At 46.0% G+C, this 20,390-nt stretch overlaps 1 protein-coding gene across 1 annotated transcript in view; it reads right to left on the reverse strand.

Moving 5' to 3' along the window:
- Positions 1-745: 745 nt before the first annotated feature.
- The window catches only part of C1PH19orf85 (chromosome 1p C19orf85 homolog), a 47,969-nt gene continuing 28,324 nt past the window's right edge, over positions 746-20,390 (reverse strand). The window contains exon 3 of the mRNA XM_069649573.1: positions 746-2,701. Within this exon, the coding sequence (XP_069505674.1) occupies positions 1,651-2,701 (1,051 nt within the window). The 3' untranslated portion in view covers positions 746-1,650. The remainder of the gene's footprint in view (positions 2,702-20,390) is intronic.

Consider the following 20,390-nt stretch of genomic DNA (forward strand, 5'->3'; position numbering starts at 1 on the left):
GGTGATAGGAGTCCCCACACACCTGCACTGGGCCCCACAACACAGAACGGGCAGAGCCACCTGGTCTTTATGGCTACCCGACCCTCTTAGCGATTTAACAAACAAACACTAACAATAATAATGGCACTAGGCTAAGATAGTGGCGGTTAGGGCAAAGCAAACAGTAGTACCCTCCTCAGTTTCTAGATTTTTTGTAGCATTAGGCGTTTCGGGTCCTTACCAAAACCGGTCAGAGAGCAATGTGCAACACAGCTCTCATTCCACTTCAAGAAAAGGGAGATCTGAACAAGTGAATAAAATGGAACATAAAAAAACTAAATTTAGATGAAACTATACAAATGTTCTGTATTATTTAATTTTCTTTTTTAGCCTCAATGAAGGATCTTAAAGGGAAACCTTAGAGTCAAAATGTGCATGCAGGGAGAATAAATAACCTATAAAGAGAATATATTCCAAGTGAGATTATCTCAAAATTGTTACTACATAAATATTGCTAAATGCCATTATAAAGAATAAAACAAGTTAATTATTATTTTCAGAATCCAAAAATATGATACTGGAGAAATACAGTTACATTTTCATCAATAGTTTTAAGTAAGATAGATAGCTTATGAATCTAGATGAAATGATTGATTTTAAGGTAAAAAGTGAACCAACATAGCAATTAACTAAATGTATTCTATTTGTGGTAAATAGAATCAACAACTTCATTGTTTTTATTTTGGATTTGTGAAATTAACCAGCAGCTTATGTTTGAGAGTATAATTGAAATACAAAAGAAACATTTAAATAATGTGATACCCAGCCTACATGGCTGGAGGAAGCGATTCAGTGGGACACACAAACCAGCGACACAGATGTTGGATGAGTCATACAATAAAGGATATACACATTTTATCTGCTTATTTTACAAGTTGATCAATTAAGGAAACATAATTAATTGAATGTAAAACAGGTTTGCATTTGAATCGTCACTTCGTTGTCAGCAGGGAAACCTAAAAACATTTGAAACAAACCCAGCAATGGAATGTGAGCTATCATGCTGTCCTCATGGTCTTCACATAAAGGAAACATCAGAAAACAGGTTTCGTTAACAATAGATGTTTGTGTGTAAGAGCACAAAATGAATCAGGATTTATGATTGTTCTTGATCTTATAGCTCTCGTCAACAAAAATAACTTTCCACATGCTTTTTATGAAACCCCCTCACTATATCATCTGCCTTTTACTTGCTTTTCCAGAAAGTTAGTTCATAGTGATGCTGCCGTGTCCAATGGTAAGTCATTATGTGATATTGTCTACGTTCCAAATAGTTTTCCTATTTCTTAGGCTACAGATCTTTCTCCACCAATCCAGATGCTAATATGAACTTAATGTATGCTAATCAGACTTCCCTCTATTCCTCATGGTTGTTTTTATGATTACTAACAGGTCCCCCCTTTGTACTTTCAAAAAGACCTAAATATGAAAATATATTTAACATAAAGCGCTGTTTTGGGGCAAAGTACTACATTGAAATGATTGATGTAAATGCTATTTAAATCCCTGTGTAACAGGGTGAAACAAAGCATTAATGAGATTCTTGAAGTTTGACTTTATAGTTCCTATTTAACACCTGCTAGCATAGCCTAATGGATCTATAAAACCTCATCACCATGATCCCACTGAAAGGTAGTCGTCGTAAATCATGCAATTGGAATTCTCTGACCTTGTGGAGTTTGGTATTTCAGGATTCACACTTGCATTATACAAATAAAAACCATTGCTAGCCAACTCATCAGAGCTTCGCCCATTTTCAGCCCTCAGCCCATCAGCCTGTGTTAAGTCACTATTTTGCATGGAGAAGAATTGATCCACTTCTGTGGGATTCGGAGAACCCTGGCAAGCCTGCCAAGAGGAGCTGATAGCCTGGAGGCCACAGTCATTTCTTTTGTGGTGTGCAGGTGAAGGCTCTGAGAGGGTAGACTCTCTGCTCACCTCTTGGTAAAATAATCCCTCTCCTGTGTTCTGGGAGCATGCCTCCACACTGCTGCGAAAGGTGTGAAGATCCAACATCATGCCAGGAAGCAGGGTGTAGGGTAATGGGGTTGTGCAGTTTGGATGCAGGGCGTTTTTGGCTGCGCAACAGTCGGATGCAGTCTCTCTCACAGAACAGGATAGAGGAACCTCTGGCACTTGTAGAATTGCAATGTCATGAACCTCTGGCACCCAAGCCACCAAGCTATCTCTGCAGAGGACAAAGTCTGAGACTTCCTGATGCACGGTATTCTGGGCCATCCCAGACAAACACTGATTTATCGGGGAGAACAATGCACATGCCTGAGGGACAACCAACTCAGAGTCTATGATATCGTCAAAAAGGTTCTCAGCCGTGTCCACCTCATCAGGTCCATCTGCCAAGTTATCTAAGGTGATGCCTATGACAGAACCTGCATCTGGGACATAGTAGGCCTCGGCCACCCCTAGGAAGGTACTGTTTTCAGTCAATGTAGCCAGCTCCATGCTGTTAATTGAATCAGATATCACGCATGGAGGAGGACTCTGCTCCTTCTCCAATGCAACTGAGCAGGCAATGCGGGTCCTGGCGGAGCAAGGCTGTCTCAGGGTTTCACATGCCTCTGGACTTTTGTCAGTTTCAGCCTTCTGGGACAATATGGTGGTTGCAAGCTGCTGTGTGGCGGCCTCGATTTCTGCATACTTCCTACAGGGAGGAGAGAAAATTAGAAAGTGCAAAACATGCTACAATAATAAAACCATTGGAAGACTGGAGCAGCATGAACTTTCTCCTATCAGTGTCCTGTAGCGACAGAACGCGAGTGTGTGAACAACTCTAGAGTGAGATTTTGCAACAGCTAATCACATTTCTGGGAGTATAAAGTAAGTATTTGGCTTTTACTGTTAACAGCTGGTCTAGTGGGCGACTCCTTAATATTCCTTTTTGTTGTTACAAGTCTTAATTCTGAAAATCAAATACTATAATCTCCTCATAATGTCGCAATTCCTCGGAGTTGACGGTATAAAGCCTATGCCGTTAAAGTTGCATTGTATCAGGAAATAACTCTGTGAATCTGCGCCAATTTGTTTTAGTAAGTTTTACTCCTTTTCTTCTGAGCGCTAATTCACTCGCGTTGGGGCCAGCAATGCCAACGCGAGTGAATTAGTGGTCAGAAGAAAAGGAGTATGGGAGCCCAGTATAAGACAAACCAGAGCAACACAATCAGCGGATATATTATGAATCTCTGGAGTATATCAGAGTAGCCCAAATTTGAGAAAGGCTCTATTGAGCCGAAACACGTGTCATACAGGGCGGTTTGATTTAATTTTGACCCAATAAAAAAACCACAAAACTTACTGAAACAAATTGGCGCAAAGGCACAGAGTTATTTCCTGATACAATGCACTTTTATGGGAAAGCAACCAAAAGACAAATGGAAAAATGTAAACATTGAGAACAAGCAGGGTTTATAGATGAAGACATAGAGTCAAAAATAGAGAGTGGGAGCTCGAAAGACATGTACAACTAGATAGAGACAGTAGGAGAAAATAAGAGACAGGAAAATGAACATAAGGAGCAAGAGAGTCTGATTTAGAGAATGGGCCTCATTACGACCCAGGCGGTAAGGGTTTTACGGCAGCGTAAACAGCGCCGACCCTTACCGCCTGATTCCGAGGTCCCTTAGCGCCATGGAGGATTTAACACCTGCTTTTAGCAGGTGTTAAAATCCATGGCGCTAAGGGACCTTGTTGTTAATTACGCCACCGTCATTTACGGTGGCGTAATTAACGCCTTCCCCACTCCCATTATGCCCTATGGGGCAAAAATGGGAATGGGGAAGGGTAAATGGGGATTGGGGACTTACCGCCCGCCAACCTCGGAATGGGGCGGTAAATCCGCCAACCACCATGGCGTAAACGTAGTTTACGCCATGGTGGTAAAGGTACGACCCAGGCGGTAACTTACCGCCTGGGTCGTAATGAGGCCCAATGACAGGGAGGTGCAGACATAGAGGTATCACAGTAGAGACCGAAATTGATGGTAACAATATAGGGTAAGAAACCTAGATTCAGGCAGAAATGCAGGCAGAGAGTATGAGGGAGATAGACATGGAGAAAAGGAGAGAGAGCTTCCTCTGCTTAACAGCACCATCCAAAACAGAAGAAAGAACTGAGACAAACGGCAACAGCAGAGAGAAGGCAGGGCTCTTCAGGGGCCATGTTCACTTATCTCACCCCATAGCCACTCATTATATTTCTATTACATTGTGAGAGGCCTGTGGAGGATCACTTGCTGGGAACACTCCTTCCCACCTAACCAATAAGTGCTAGATTTGGGGCAGGTGAAAGGAAGGAAGCGGACTGAAGCATAGGTGCTGTTCTTCACTATCTACATGTGGCACTTAACACCTGTATTGGGATCCCACCTCTGTGTGCCATCTGCAGCATCCAGCATTTAGGCAACTAGATTTACTGGGGATAATGCTGCATGCGTAACCCTCGGATAAAGGGGGTGTCTTTTCAGGCAAGTAAGGGTGTGGGGCTGAAAGGAGTATGTGAATGCTGCCACATGGACAATAACACAGTATGTGGACATTTGAGATAACATCTGGGTGTATGATACCAGAACATAAGAATATGATGGCAGCACCTTTGCATATGCTGATTGTGGGAATGCCGTAACAGTGAACCTGCCATATGGCTGTGCACATATGGCTTTGCATATGCATATGATGGCTACACAGGTTAATGTTTTGAAATCGAAAATGTAAAGCTTCCTTGAAACCAACAATACGTTTCGTAATCACAAATCCAAAGGTATAGAAACAAACAACAGGGTCGGTTACTGAGGTTAGTATAGGTGGGAGGGGATAGTAAGAATAAGACCAAAAGGTAGCGGGAGAACACCCCTGGTGAAAACAATAGGAAGGGGCAGTGTATTCAGTGCACACAATGCACTGGTGCACACCTGGCGCATGATGGATGCACTCCTGCCAGAACCATAGTTAATGTAGAGTTGGTAGTAGAACAACTATTTTCTCTGCGCTATTAAGACTGTTTGCTATTTTATTCATTTTACACTTATAATATGTTTTGTATTAAATTCCTCTGGGGAGCAGGGGTTCAAGGGGTGAATTGCAGTGGTACTTAGGGTACCACTGTAATTTTGGTGAATTAATGCTTGCACACCCAATCCAAAAACACTGCTACAGGCTGGTGGCTCCCAGGCTCAAGATGCATTTCACAGAGTGGCACTAAATTCACAGCATTGTAAATAATACATGTTGTATTACCCAAATTTGGGCCTCATTGTGACTTTGGTGGATAACAGTAAAACGTGACATTTTGAATACCTATAGCTTTTGAAATACCACCTGATAAATTGGTATGACATAGAAGGGAGGTTTACGACGGTACGGCCCAATGGCGAGGTCTATAAGACTATTAGAACCCATGGGCAAACACGCAAAAGGTTGATGTAAAAATATATATTTTTAAAATATTTGTTTTTTGGGGGGGGCTTAAATATTCTACGTGGAATATTTAAGTTTATAAAAAACATGAAAAACAGCATACATGACAAAAAGCTAATTGAACCCATGGCTAAAGAGAAAAGAGTTCATTTAAAATTATATATTTTTTTACTATTACATAGTGTTTTTGGGGACTTCAATTCTTATTTAAAGTCAATTATTTATTTCATTCATCCTGGAACCTGGAGCTCACGAGAGGTGTGGGGTGGGGGGGCGCGAGAGAGAGGGGGAGTGAGGGGCGACAGTGGGGATTACGTGGGCACAGAAAGAGGTGAGTGAGGTGGTGGGAGATATGATATGATATGATATTTTATTTGTATCACGCTCGTACACAAGTGTTTCAGAGCACGACAAGGCAATGGAGGGAAAAGAGGGGAGAACAAAACAACGATCTTACTAGGCCCTGTGACATTGAGAACGTGCAAGTGCATGGGAAAGGGAAATGGGAAAAGTGCATGGAAGGGGGAGAGTGGAAAGTGCGGAGCAGAGGATAACAGGTAAATAATAATAAATACAAATAAATAGATAATGAAGCAATAACAGGGGTAGTGCGGTCAGCGAGTGGCAAGAGCTGTGTTTACGGCAGCAGAACAATAAGTGCATAAAAGAAGAAAAATGGGGTGTGGGGGACTGTGGGGGTCACAGATACAGTCCCCAGTGCGAGGGGTGGCTGGGAGGCAGTGCAGAAGGGTGGCAGGGTGAGCCAGTACCTGGGCCCGGGGACAGAAGATGGCAAGGTGCACAGTGCCAAGAGAGCTGATCAGCAGGGCAGAGGGGAAGCAAAGGCAGATGCAAAGAGGAAGGTCTTGAGGTGCTTCCGGAACCGGAGATGGTTCTCCTCAAGTTTTACAGTGGCAGGGAGGCTATTCCAGAGAGAGGCCCCAGCCGAAGACAGAGATCTCCCCCAGCTCGTTTCTTTGACAAAAGACTGACCCTGAGGGAGTTAGAGGTACAGGAGCGAAGGGCTCGCGAGGGTAGGTATTTGCGGAGGGATAGCTGAAGGTATTTTGGGCCCAGGCCCCAGAAAGCCTTGTGGACAATGCAGAGGGTTTTAAATGTAATGCTTGCATCCACTGGGAGCCAATGGAGAGATATCAGAGCTGGAGAGATACGATCTGAGGGCTTGAGGCCAAGGACTAGTCTTGCAGTCCTGTTCTGGATTAGTTGAAGAGGGCGAAGAGTAGAGGCAGGTAACGCCTGTTACAATAGTCCAACCTAGAGAGAACCAGAGCTTGGGAGACAGTGAGCTTCTGGGGCAAGGAGAGGAAAGGAAGAGTACCTCTGAGGAGGTGCAGTACGAAGTTTGACTTTTTAGAGACCTCCGAGATGTGGGAGGAGAAGGAAAGTGTGGAGTCAAAGATGACCCCGAGGTTCTTAGCCTCGCAGGTGGGGATGGGAGGAGGGCCAAGCGAGGCTGGCCAGAGAGAGAGAGGGAAAAGGATGGAGAAGGTGTGCCGATGAGGAAGATCTCAGTCTTGCTGGCATTCAGGCAAAGATCATTGGCAGCACACCAATCTTGAATGGCTGTTAGGCAATCCGAGATGAGAGAGGGAGAGGAGGTGGCCGAGGGCAGCCTGAAAATGAGTTGAGTGTCTTCAGCGTAGCACTGGAAATGTGAGCATAGTGTGGCAATGCAGTGGGTGAGAGTTGCCAGGTATTGGTTAAAAAGCCAGGGCGAGAGGTTAGACCCCTGGGGAACACCACAGGTAGAGAGGGGATACAGAGTAAGGAGTGGGTGAGCACAGAGAGGAGCGAGTTAGCGAAGAAGCGAGTCAGGTGATGAGAGAGTGGATACTCAGTGAGTGGGCACACAGAGGGTCAGTAAAAGGGCACCGCAGGGGGTTGATAGCATGTCTGCAGAGTGAGGAGTTAGCAGGTGTGAGTGTGCGACAGAGCACAGAGAGGGGTGACCGGAGGAGTACAGGGGAAGGCAAGCGAGGACCACAGAAGAGTGAGGGATGGCAGAGAAAGGATAGTTGAGGGGGTGGGGGGCGAGTGAGTGCACAGTGAGGTGGGAGGGGACACAGGGAAGGTAAGTGAGGGAGCACAGCCTGAGGTGAGTGCTCGGGCTCACAGAATGGAGGGAGTGAGGGACAAGTAAATGGGTCCCTCTTTGACTTCACTGCGACCCCCAGCCATCATGCATTTGAACACAATGAAAAAGCATGGTATTTGTTGAGAAATGTTATTTTTTTTAAAAGCCACTAGTGGGGGGTGAAGCACTGTTGGTACTCGACTTTCCAAGTTACAAAAAAGCAAAGGCCAAATTTGCGGGCTATAATGAAACGCCGAGCTATACCGGTTCTTATAGCCCGCAAATTAACCAATGGGAAAGGGTTAGTCACCCGCCCACGGTTCTAATAGACATTTCCATCACTGCAGATTCTAGGGCACGTTGCTGGTGTCCAGTCAAAGGATCGAATGAAAAGGATCGAATGACAAAAGGTTTGAGTCAAAAGGACTGAAAAAAAGGTCAAAGGCCTTTTTTTAAATGTATATATTGTTTTGCCTTCCGTATAGGTAAAAAAGTGGTTTTTACACTAAAAACAGGGGAATGGGGACCCCCCCAAAAAAAATACAAAAAAACATTTGACCCTTTTTTTCAGTCCTTTTGACTCAAACCTTTTGTCATTCGATCCTTTTCATTCGATCCTTTAACCTATAACCCACGTTGCTCTGTGCTTGCACTCGTATTTAGCTACTGGACATGTGATCTTTTATGAGAAATCCTAATCCTGACGTGTGACAGAATGCCATCTGCATGTGTAGGCAAACCAAGCTTTTTTGATTTTTGTAACACGAAATGATGCTGGTAAATCTGCCTCAGAAAGTGAGCTCTGCCAAGCAAGCCACACTTTCATAACATTTCATGCTGAAAAAGTATAGTACACACATATATTTCTGCTGGAACTGTCTACTGACAGCCACAGCAGCTGCCATGCAGTTTGGCTCGCAAGCGGTTAGCGCCAGGAAACAAAGCCCAGAGAGGTGCCTTTGTTCCTGGGCTGCTATGGGACTCTGTATGGGGTCGAAAGGCTTTCTTGTACACAGACTGTGCTAGAACCCAAAATTCCAGCAGCCAGAGGAGACTGCTGTTAACTGTGGGCACCCCTGATCCAATTAAATATCACAGTACATTTGCAAGGTATCCTCTACCCCCGTGAAGCTCCCTTTGTTCTCTTTGGGAAGGATTGACAACTTCCCAGGAGGACAGGACATAGCTCCTGGCAGTTAGGTGATAACCAGTGCTTCAAAAGCAACCCTGCCAGTACAATGGGAAACTCACACCAGGGAGTTAATTACTGGAGTCTCTTTGATGCACGGTAGACAGGGCAGGGGGAATTTAGAGCAGCCCAGGATATGAACTGCTGTCAAGAGAGGGTATTCACCATCCCCACTTCCTGCAGACAAGGCACTATGAGGGGGGGCATCTGGCAAGTCTCTCGATAAAGCAGCAAGGATTGGGCCCTCAAAGAAGGCTTACAGTGGACCAATCTGCTTTGGCAGAATGAGTATATAGGAGGGTGCGATTGCCCTGCCCCCCGACCCCCACAGGCAAACCACAACCCACCCCAATGAACCATATGACCCCCCATCCCCTAATGACATATCCAACTGAGTCCGCCCTCCCCCACGGGCAACCCCCAACCCGCCTTCAGGATCACCCCTCACCCATAACCATAAACCAGAGCCACTGCTTTGCTCGGGGCGCTAGAGCCCGACAAAGCCTGCGAGGCCCCACCATCCATAGGTCGTACACACATTTCCAAAGCAACCTGAAGATCAAAGAAGCCAGTGGCGCCCCCTGCCTTATTCAACCAACCTATTTTGCCATTCTACTGCAGCTGCCATGCGCCCCGCCTCTGGGTTCCATCCAGCTCCACCGACCCCGATCCCCAGCGCAATCATGGGGCCTTGGATTACTGCAGGGAGGACGTCCACCACTCCCATCCAAAAAGGAGCTTGCCGCCTCCGGAGAGGTGAAAAATATTGTATTCTCATCAAGCTGAATGAGGAACAACATGGATTATGGGATGCTACAATCGCTAAGGCGTCTTTTCACCCCTGCAAAGGACCGTCTTGAAGCCTGCACTGTTGCTGAGAAATCGGGATAGATCTGGATTTTATCTCTGTCGTACTGAAGATCTCCTTTCAGTCTGGTCAAATAATTGATCGTGTCCTGCTCCCTATAGTTCAGGAGGTGAGCAATGATGGGGCGGGGAGCCGCCCCAGGTATTGGTCGAGCAGCCGGTATATGGTGGGCCCCCTCCACCAAAAACATTCAGAAAGCTTGGATCCTCCAAAGATCTCCTTGCACAGAGTTTCAACAAATTCCTCCATCTTGAGCTGCGCCTGTCGTTCTCTGATGCCCACCAAGCGGATATTGTTCCTGCTGGCTCTTCCTTCCAGGTCCTCATTCTTGGCAGTCACCAATTTCATCTGCACCTCGAGGGTGGACACCCTTGTGTGAAGTGATGCTGATCCATCCTCCAGCCTGAACACTCTCTGTTCAACTTCATCTAGGCGGTCGTTGCGCTTATCCAGCCAGTGCGGTAACAGGTCGACCTTGGAGAAAAGTGAGTCCAATTTGGAGTCCAGCCCTCCAATTCCCACCTTGAGATCTAACAGTATTTCCCTTATGCCCAATTTCTTTCGGCATTCGGGTGGCTCCACCCACCATCGCCTCCATTGGTTCCGGCATCTCCACCTGTTGTTGCGGCCTGGGTGTCCTGGAGGAGGGCCCCCCCCCTCAAAAGTAAGCTTCCGCTGTGTTTTATCGGGTTTAACCATGTTAGGGGAAGCCCACCACAAACCCCCGAAATCTAATGAGGTGTATCCAGTCAGAGATTCCAGCTTCAGAGGGTCAACGGTCCTGCACAGGGCCCCACGTCACTCAGGGTCAATAAAGTAAATCCGAGCAAGAGACAACGCCGACGCTCTACTCAGAGCTCCCACTGCACAATGTGAATCTGCCAAGGTAGACGTGGGACATGATAGGTGGAAACATGAGACCTTGGGGAACTCTGCAATTAATATGGTGTAGTTATGGGGTAAAGGGGGTCCTGTGGTGGAATTGATCCCCCTGCGGGAAAGAAGGTAATTCAGTGTAGCACAACTCCTCTTATTTCAGTGCCTTCTAGTCCCCTTGGGAGGAATTTGTGTCTGATGGTGCCAGGTCCTAGCAAGATGTCTGGGAGGATAAATGGACCCTCTGAGCTATTTGCATTGGCCTTTTAAGTGACCCAGATCAAGCAGAGGCATGCTGGGTCCCATGAAGTAGGCTTGTTGTTTTGCATGATCCCAGAGTATGCGGTATAGGAGTTGTAACAGAACTGCTCCAATAAACAGTATTTTGAAAGTCCACTATCAAGGAACAGTGATCGCACAGTCAGCCGGTTCCTCACACTGGTTGAATCGTGGCCTCCAGTCCCAGCTGAACCAAAACCCGGGCTTTGTACTTCAGGTCTAGACAGTGCCCCAAGCTGCACTAGACCGCTTTGTCTGCCAGTGTGTGTTCTGGGCAGTAACCTCCCACGCAGTCTCATTGCTCATCCATACCCCCCTGAATCACTGATATCCGAGAGGAAAGGGGGCAGGGGGAGAGGGGGACCGCCGCCTCACCTGGTGATCCTTGCTATCCCGTTCTGCGGTCCGGACAATCCGGCAGCTCCAGATGGGGTTTCTGGCACCAGGAGTGGGCTCCGAATTGCCTCCGCCCCTGGGCTCCATGGCACTGCGCGACGGCGCCTCTCCGCTGCTGTCTGCCAGATGATCCTGCTCTTTGTGAAAGAGCCGGCGGGACCACCTGCACGCTCTCCACAGGTACAACCAGAGCGCTCCCCCAGCCCGGGGGTGGCACCACCCTGTCACCCCACGAGTGGGGGAGGTCAGTCACAGGGCCTGCACCTGTAGCGGCCCTCCAACTCCACCGCCCGGCTGAGCTATGGCTGCGTCAACGGATCAGCTGTGCACGTGTTCCTCGGCTACAGAGTTCAGCACAATTCAGGGGGGGGGCGCACCCCACCCTCCACCCTCGCCAGGTCATGCTGCCTCAATGCAGCTATTGTCTAGGATTATTGGAGACCTCGCAGGAGCTAGATAGGAGTCCGCCATCTTGGTTGGGCTCTCTATCACCACCCCAAGAAGGTGTACATAAAGCTGGGGAAGGGAGCTGGGTGCTTGTTAAAAGAACTATTCAACAATCTGTAAAGCTAAGACTGTTGAAGCTGAGAGAGAAGCAGCCTAGAAGCCAAAGCAGATTATATTGGTAGCTGTAAGACAGACAGAAGAGGCAAGGCGGTTGTCCCTTTCTTACGGCATAGGAAGGAAGAGTGCCTTGCCTACATGTGGAGGTTGAAGAGCCTTGTCTTTAAGTTGCCTAATGAATCCCCAAAGTATCAAGTTGCAGCAGAGCAAGCAGAACTGTGGTTGTCTATAATATTGTCAGAGAACATTGTATTGAAGGTGGTTGAAGCAGTAGTACACTGTGAAGAAGCCTGCGTTCAAAGTGCCATTAGCAGAAGGGAGTTGTTCGGAGGAAAGCAACCGCCTTAGTTATACCAAAGACGCTGCAGACGTTACAAAAAGATGCACAGTTCTTGAAGCAGAAGTGGTACTTTTGTTTTGAACTTTGTTGAGTCTATCCTGGAAGAAGGTTATCCAGGATTACCTTTTGACCTGTTTCTATCTGGAAATTGGAAAGGGGACTTTTCAACAAATGGAGAAAGAACTGTTACCAGTGGATTCGTATTTGGGTGAACTTATTTTTCTTTTGGAACTGTACTGATTCAATTATTTACTTTCTTTGTGAGAGGTTGACTTTGGACATTCATGGGAAGGGGATCTACCCAGGACAAGTGCAAGTCATCCAAGTCACTGGTTATTTATGTTGTTTATGATTTACTTTGAATGTTTTGTTGTTTAGTGTGAGGGCCAGTTTGGTGTATGCTATGAGATTTTCCCTTAGAACCTAGATTAGGTAGGGAACTCCCTGGTAGAGTAGGCTTAGTTAGGTTTTCTTTGCATTTTCTTTCATTCATAAAATGTCAAAAACAGAGAAAACTACAAGCAGTTGTCTGCCTCGAATTACAGACCCCTCACAGTGTGGATTGGTCAGCGGCTGTCTACCTATGGACTTACTGTATGTACTTACCTTCCATGTTAATGCTGCACCAGCAGACAATGAAGCTTACTTTTACATTGATTCCTGGGTTCCTGTGTCCTCTGTAACTTCCAAGACCTCATTACGTCACTGGCAATGTGGTGGTTTTCGGTTCTGGAGAGGAAAAGTGCTGAGGTTGGGGGGAGCAGCAAAGATTTGGACAACCACTGCCACCCAAGGAACTGTCTACATCTGCCAGTAAGGGTATTTTTTCTGGTGCACCGAGCATTCATGTTGTGTGTCTATTGGAGACACTCAGGCTCTGAGAAGCGCATTGTGCTGTGTTTTTTGTGTGCTCTCTCAAACAGTGGCTAAGTGAGCTCGGTAGCCTTTGTCAGGATTTCAACCCCCTGCGGCAGTAGCAGCCATGGAAAGAAGTTTTTTTCCAATTCAGGTGTTCCACTTTGGGAGTACGCATTTGGGGTGCCTGGCAGCACATGGAAGAAACCTGTAGCAGCCACAGAATTAGGGTTTTCTCTTATGGTTAGTGCGCCTTGGAAATCCCCAGTTTGGTGCGCCCCATGGCATGCATGGCGGGTCCTGGAGAGGAAGTTGAGTGGCTGGGGACAGATCAGGGAATACTACTCTCACTTTGCAGTGACAGACCGAGGAGGAAATGTACTCCATGGAGTGTTGTGGGCACAAGTGATGACATCACAACCAGTTTCCCGGGTGGGTCACTGTGGTTCAAGAGGAGGAGCATGGAGCGGTTGGCGTGTGGTATAGCATATGATGTGGTCTGGGGTCCTGAATTGACGAGATGCTAGTGCCCAATGAGAGAAGGGGATATGCAAACATTTTCTGGAAGAGTATAGAGAAGCACATCCAGAATTGTATCCTGCATTGAAGAGGGCAATGTCTGTTGGTGCTTTGTATATCGTGGAGACCACATGCGGGGCACGCTTCCTTGTGCACCGCTGTTACTTCAGTCGTCACAGCTCACCAAGTGACGTTAGTTGTGGAAGGAACAGGCAAATGTTCCATTGTTAAAAAGAAGAGTGATGCTGCACTGTTTTGACTTAGTTACGGATGGGGATCACCACAGGGTGCAGGTTTGAGGTGCAGGCTAGACCATTAGGCAACTCTTGACTCTTGGTGGTGCAGGAATCCAGGGCGATGAGGTATCTGACTGGCAGCCGGGCTGTGATGCTATTTCAGTCATGTTACAGGAGTTTGACCCTGAAGTGTTGACAGCTCTACAGAGGATAAAGAGATTAAACATTAAAGAGGGGTGGCAGTGAGTAGTATAATGAGAGCAGCAGTAGGGTGTCTAGTGGCCTGTGCTCTCTTACTATGCTGTTTGTGTTTGAGGTGCCCTCACGTGGGTTAGCTAGTAGCTACCCTTCTACTCTTGTTGGGTGGAGAGGGGTGATGTTTATGTCTGGGGCTGCAATATGTATTCTTTTTATTATTACTATTATTATTAATATTATTATTATTTTTTATGGTAAGTAAAACTCAACCTTTAATAGTAGTTACACCAGAAATATAAAACAATTCAATCAACATTAATTATTATGCATATAAAATAGCATAAAAGAATCAGCATTATACAATGTTACTGTTATTGTTAATATGATTGCATTTTCTGAGTGCAGACCTAGGTTTGGGATGCAATGAAGTGCTTTACAAGTCATAAGGTAAAGTACGCTGCAAGTGAAGCTGATAGCAAGGGATCAATACAAGAGAGCTGGGGCTAACGACACGGGAGGGTGGGCAACTAGGCAACACGGGATTTATAAGCAAACAGGAGAGGAAACTGGGGGGAGTAGATAACGTGGTCTCAGTTTAGGTAGGCAGTGGAAGGTGTGTGGATCTAGGCGTTAGGGAGGAGGGATGACTTGAAGAGGAGGACATTGAGCTTCTTCCTGAAAAGTAGAAGCGAGGGACGAGTTTATGTGTTGATGAGAAGGAGGTTCCAGATTCTGGTGGCATAGACACAGACGACCTGTCTTGTGGTTCTTTCCTTCCTGGACTGTTGAAAATCAAAGCTGCACATGCCCTTGCTTCTGTGGATCAGAGGCTTCCAAAAATGCTGAGCTTCTCAGCAAGATAGCTTGGGGGCATAAGGATGACAGTCTTGTAGATAATGCAGAAGGATTTGAAGGTGATCCTTGCTTGCAGCGCGAGACAGTGCTGTTCGATTAGGATCGGAGGTGATGTGGTCGAATTGCCTTAGTCCTTCTGTGAGTTGTACTGAAGCATGCAGGATACATTTCAGCGGGTTAGAGTCATCACCAGGAAGCTTTCCAGGAGGTTGTATTCTGCTGTTCTCTTTGTTGCCGTAGCCTCATGTGCAGGTTAAGATGGTAGGCCTGGGAGGCCTGAATCATTATTCTGCAGTTTTCTTTGTGCTATGGCCTCATGTTGATGGTAGGATGCGTTAGGTTCCCCCGCTCCATGTATTATCGCTAGTTAAGGTAGTCAGAGGTTAGACATTGAACTTTTGGGTGTGCAGTGGTCCACTGGGTATCATTGTGTTGTGACATTCACTTGAAAGAGACTTTGGAGCCAATGCAGGGGTACATTTATTGTTTGGCGCTGTCTGTTTGGTCTGTCCTCTGGAATGAATTAAATAAAGGGCACCTGGCAGAGCCCTGAAAAACCCAGGAGGGAATTCTTAAATAAACTGAACCAAAATTTCAGGGTGGGAGGTAAAGCAACAATTCCAATCTAATACCAGAAAGAAACAGTTAGTCATACTGCAATCCTTTTTTCACAAAATGTATATTTTTAATAACAAATGGATAGTATTAGTGGGGATAGAGCACCCAAGGCGTATTAAAGACACAACAATACAAAATGAGTATGGTCCAGTATAGACAACTGGATCTCAATGTGATAACACAAATGGTATACTGCTGTTTTAGGTGGATCAAAAACAGTTATGCAGTCACAGAAGTAGAACATAAACCCACATCAATGGACATGTATATACAAAAGACACAAAAACAATGCTTCCAATGTACATTGTTTGAATAGTGATATCGTCGCCACAACAGTGTTTCGGCCTAAAAGGAGCTGTGTAGTGCAGCTATGTGAGCAGGCCTTCATCAGGACGTGTGGTAACCTTGGAGGTAGTCCTGGAGTCTCCATCAAAGATTTATCCAGTTCTATGGTATGCAAGAATATCCATCATAAGTCAAGATATCTGGGGGGCACTAAGTGCGTCATGGAGGAACAGGACTTGAACCTCAACAGGTAAATTGAAAATTCTCTGCGAGTAAAAATGGAAAAACCCACTCTAAACTGTGATTCCTCAGCCAAAGGTGTCCAGATATGGCTAAAAATTGTATGCGCGAGTCAGGGCCGAGCAGAGAGGTGGAGCGTCTCAGTATGCGAGCGCTGTAAGAGTGAAAGCGTCTCCCAGGAGACGTTTGAATACTCGCGGTCTCCTGGGAGATGCTTTCACTCTGACAGCGCTCGCGTACTGAGACGCTTCACCTCTCTGCTCGGCCCTGACTCACGCATACAATTTTTAGCCATATCTGGACACCTTTGGCTGAGGAATCACAGTTTAGAGTGGGATTTTCCACTTTTACTCGCAGAGAATTTTCAACTTACCTGTTGAGGTTCAAGTCCTGTTCCTCCATGACGCACTCAGTGCCCCCCAGATATCTTGACTTATGATGGATATTCTTGCATACCATAGCACTGGATAAATCTTTGATAGAGACTCCAGGACTACCTCCAAGGTTACCACACGTCCTGATTAAGGCCTGCTCAAATAGCTGCACTCACAGCTCCTTTTAGGCCGAAACACTGTTGTGTCGACGATATCACTATTCAAACAATGTACATTGGAAGCATTGTTTTTGTGTCTTTTGTATATACATGTCCACTGATGTGGGTTTATGTTCTACTTCTGTGACTGCATAACTGTTTTTGATCCACCTAAAACAGCAGTATACATTTGTGTTATCACATTGAGATCCAGTTGTCCATACTGGACCATACTCATTTTGTATTGTTGTGTCTTTAATACGCCTTGGGTGCTCTATCCCCACTAATACTATCCATTTGTTATTAAAAATATACATTTTGTGAAAAAAGGATTGCAGTATGACTAACTGTTTCTTTCTGGTATTAGATTGGAATTGTTGCTTTACCTCCCACCCTGAAATTTTGGTTCAGTTTATTTAAGTGTCCTGTGGAATGGCCAGGCAGACTCTCTTTGGGCACGGGATGTGTGGTAAGTCAGAATCAAGAGACTGACACTCTGGATTCTTTGTTGTTAAGTGTTTCAAATCCTATTCTCTTCCTGGTGTGCGTATCTCTACTTTAAAGGAAAGAAGTCTAAAGGGTGCTTGTCAGGATGTCCTACAAAGAAAATTAAGTCTGTTGTCCAGAAAACGTACTCTAGTGTGGATTGTGTACCTACCACTTTGAACACAAGAAAATCCTAAAAAAAGACAATAAGGCTTCTTCCCCAACACAGGAATGGTGACTGACTAATAACCCCCTGATGATTCTTCCTAATTACAGGCAGCATGGTCTCCTGGCCCTTTTTGGAGGTCCAGTCAGTACAAAAAAGCTTCTATTCTCCTTCACTGTATTATAGTCTCTTCTGGATTGCAATTCACCAGATAGTTTGTCTCAGTCTCTGGTGGCTGACCAAGCCTGCATTGCTTTCTAATTCGCTATTTGATGCCAGGTCATTTACCTGTGTTCCCTGCCCTTGAGTCTTGCCCAGCTTCCTCTGGTGATCTTTACAGTTTCCTGCTTTTTTTGGTTCCTCAGCCTTCCTTGGACTTTGGTTTCTTGTATCCAATCTTTGGATTGGGTTACTCTGACCCTATCTTGTTGTTTGATTTCTCATACCCCGCCCTGGGGTTAGGTTTCCGACTCTCTTGTGGCACCCTGCCTTTTGGGTAGGGTTTCTATAGCCTACCTTGGGCTATGTATCCTCTCACCCTGCCTCGGGGTATGCTCAGTCTCACCCCAGCCTGGGGTATGTTTTCTGGCACCCTTCCCCAGTGTGTAGTTTCCTGTGGCACCCTGCCTTGGGGGTTTAGTTTCTGGTGGTCTGCCTTGGGCTATGACCTGTATCAGTCTTGCCTGGGGTATGCTCGTACCCACACTGGCCTGGGGTTTGTTTTCTGGCACTCCGTCCTGCGGTATGGTTTCCTGTAGACCTCTTTGGACTATGGCTTCTCTCACTCCATTCTATGGTTTAGTGGACCTTTCCTACCAACGTCTCCCAGAGCCACTGCGTATCTTGTTTTCCGCTGCGGCCCTCCTTGGGCAGACGTGGAGCTCCGAGCTCAGTGTTGCCAGGGCTCAAGTCGAGGGTACATGCGGGGGTCGAAGTCCCCCCACTTTATTCAGAGGGTGGACTCAGTCCCCCCCCCCTCCCAGTTAAAAGAGAAACATGGATTGAATTTATGAAGACCTCATGGATCAAACCACAGACGTCAGGTTTGTAGGCCGGACACTTTACCACTGCACTATATAGCCTGATTAAAAATAACAAACAACTAAAGGTGAAATATCCCATTTCGGTACTGCAAGTCCCAGGGAAAACATTTGAATTGGTTCTTGGAGTTTAAAACATGCACACATTTTAACGTTTTCAAAATCACTATTAGCAGAAAATATCCTGTCTTGGTTTTTTGTGTGTGCTGATTTTATGAAAGGCAAATGCCATTCGTCCTGTGCAATTTGTGTGGTTATGCAAATCTAATTTAATGAAATGCGCATATTTCACCTTGATATGCTAATTTCTGACGACGTCACATCCGATTGCGTTTGTTGATGAGTCCCTCCCGCTTTAATATTTAGGACTTGACCCCTTGGCTCTGCAACGGCTTCTCTCATCTCGACTGCAGTTAGCATAGGGGCCTCTCTCTCTCGGGCTCATTTCAACTCGGTGGCTGGTGTTACTCAGCCTACTGTTGGTATCTCGGTTCAAGACCCTCTGGGTGTTCCCGGCTTCTTCCGTCAGCGTCTCGCCGTTCCACCTGCCGCTCCATGCAGTCGAACGTTATGCTAAGCATCGGTCTGCATCTGCTGGACACATTTGCCAGGAGAAGGTCTTCCGTCTCTGCCTCAGGTGACTTGCTCCCCTCTTCTCAGTGCAGTTCGCATCTTTTTGTTCCTCACCTAAAGGGGGTGTATTTGTCTTCTGTGTTCTCAATTCAGACACCAGAATAGTTTGCTGCAGTTCCCCTCTTGCGGCGCCCTGTTGGCCGCGGCAAGCAGGGCACAGGGACCTCTTGGCACCGGGATGTTTTGCCACAAGAGAATGCACAATTGTGCAGTTGCTGGCACCTTGTGGATGCCTTTGGAAGTTTGACAAAATAGCATTTACAGTGCCGTGGCACCTCCAATGCCCTGACACCTCCAAATAACATGGCAGATAAGAAGTTTATAGTGCCCTGACACCTTCAAATAACATGGCAGTGAAGAGGTTTACAGTGCCCTGACACCTCCGAATAACATGGCAGATAAGAAGTTTATAGTGCCCTGACACCTCCAAATAACATGGCAGTGAAGAGGTTTACAGTGCCCTGACACCTCCAAATAACATGGCAGTGAAGAGGTTTACAGTGCCCTGACAACTCCAAATAACATGGCAGTGAAGAGGTTTCCAGTGCCCTGACACCTCCAAATAACATGGCAGTGAAAACGTTTACAGTGCCCTGTGCCCTCCAAATAACATGGCAGTGAAAAGGTTTACAGTGCCCTCACCCCTCCAAATAACATGGCGTTGAAGAAGTTTACAGGGCCCTGACACCTCCAAATAACATGGCAGTGAAAACGTTTACAGTGCCATGTCCCCTCCAAATAACATGGCAGTGGAGAGGTTTACAGTGCCCTCACCCCTCCAAATAACATGGCAGTGAAGAAGTTTACAGGGCCCTGACACCTTCAAATAACATGGCAGTGAAGAAGTTTACAGTGCCCTGACCCCTCAAAATGACATTGCAGTGACCGTTTTCTTGTGGTTACGGTATTCGTTTTCTTCGCTTAGAGCCCTATTTTTACATAAAAGTTTGTGAAAAGCTTTTATTATAAGAAGCGTACAGTGCCCTAACACCTCCTGTTAATTATGTTCACACCCGATGCCCTTACACATCCACTCCCATCAGCCCACAGTCCACTTTTCAGCTAATTGCAGTGTCAGCAATGTACAGTGATATTCTATAGCAAGTTCCAGGGACTAGAGAGGGCTTTTGTCTTTATTTTGTTCTTTTTTGGTCCTAACAATGTACTTTTCATGCATTTAGAAGGTGTATATTAGTGCTGCAATGGTAGAATCATCTCCATAGTAAGGCGCTTTGTGCACCAGATCCAGGTTTAGAATTAGAAGCGTATCGCAGCAGAGTTCTTTTCTCTGGACTTCTTGAGCAGTGACTGCAAACTCAGCTCAACATCTGAAACAGTTCTGCGCAGGGATCTAGTGTACTGCTATGCATAAAATAAAAATTCAATATTTGAAGCAATCTTGTTATCTTCTTACGACTGTAAAATATCTGTTTTGTTAATGCTGTAGGGAATGTGCTCTTGGTTAAACTTAACATCCATTTGCTACTATGTGAGCTCCACTGGGCTTGTGTGGGATGTGAATGAACACTACTAATGTTTAGTATAACAAAGTAGTGAAGAAGGGCAGCGGTGAATACATAGAATACATGTGTCCTGTGGGTTATGGTTGGTCATTTGGCATGAGGGCCGTTTGCACATAGCCTGCGATGTCA

Source organism: Ambystoma mexicanum, chromosome 1p (genome assembly GCF_040938575.1).
Source record: "Ambystoma mexicanum isolate Mex_15411 chromosome 1p, UKY_AmexF1_1, whole genome shotgun sequence".
Lineage (NCBI taxonomy): Eukaryota > Metazoa > Chordata > Amphibia > Caudata > Ambystomatidae > Ambystoma > Ambystoma mexicanum.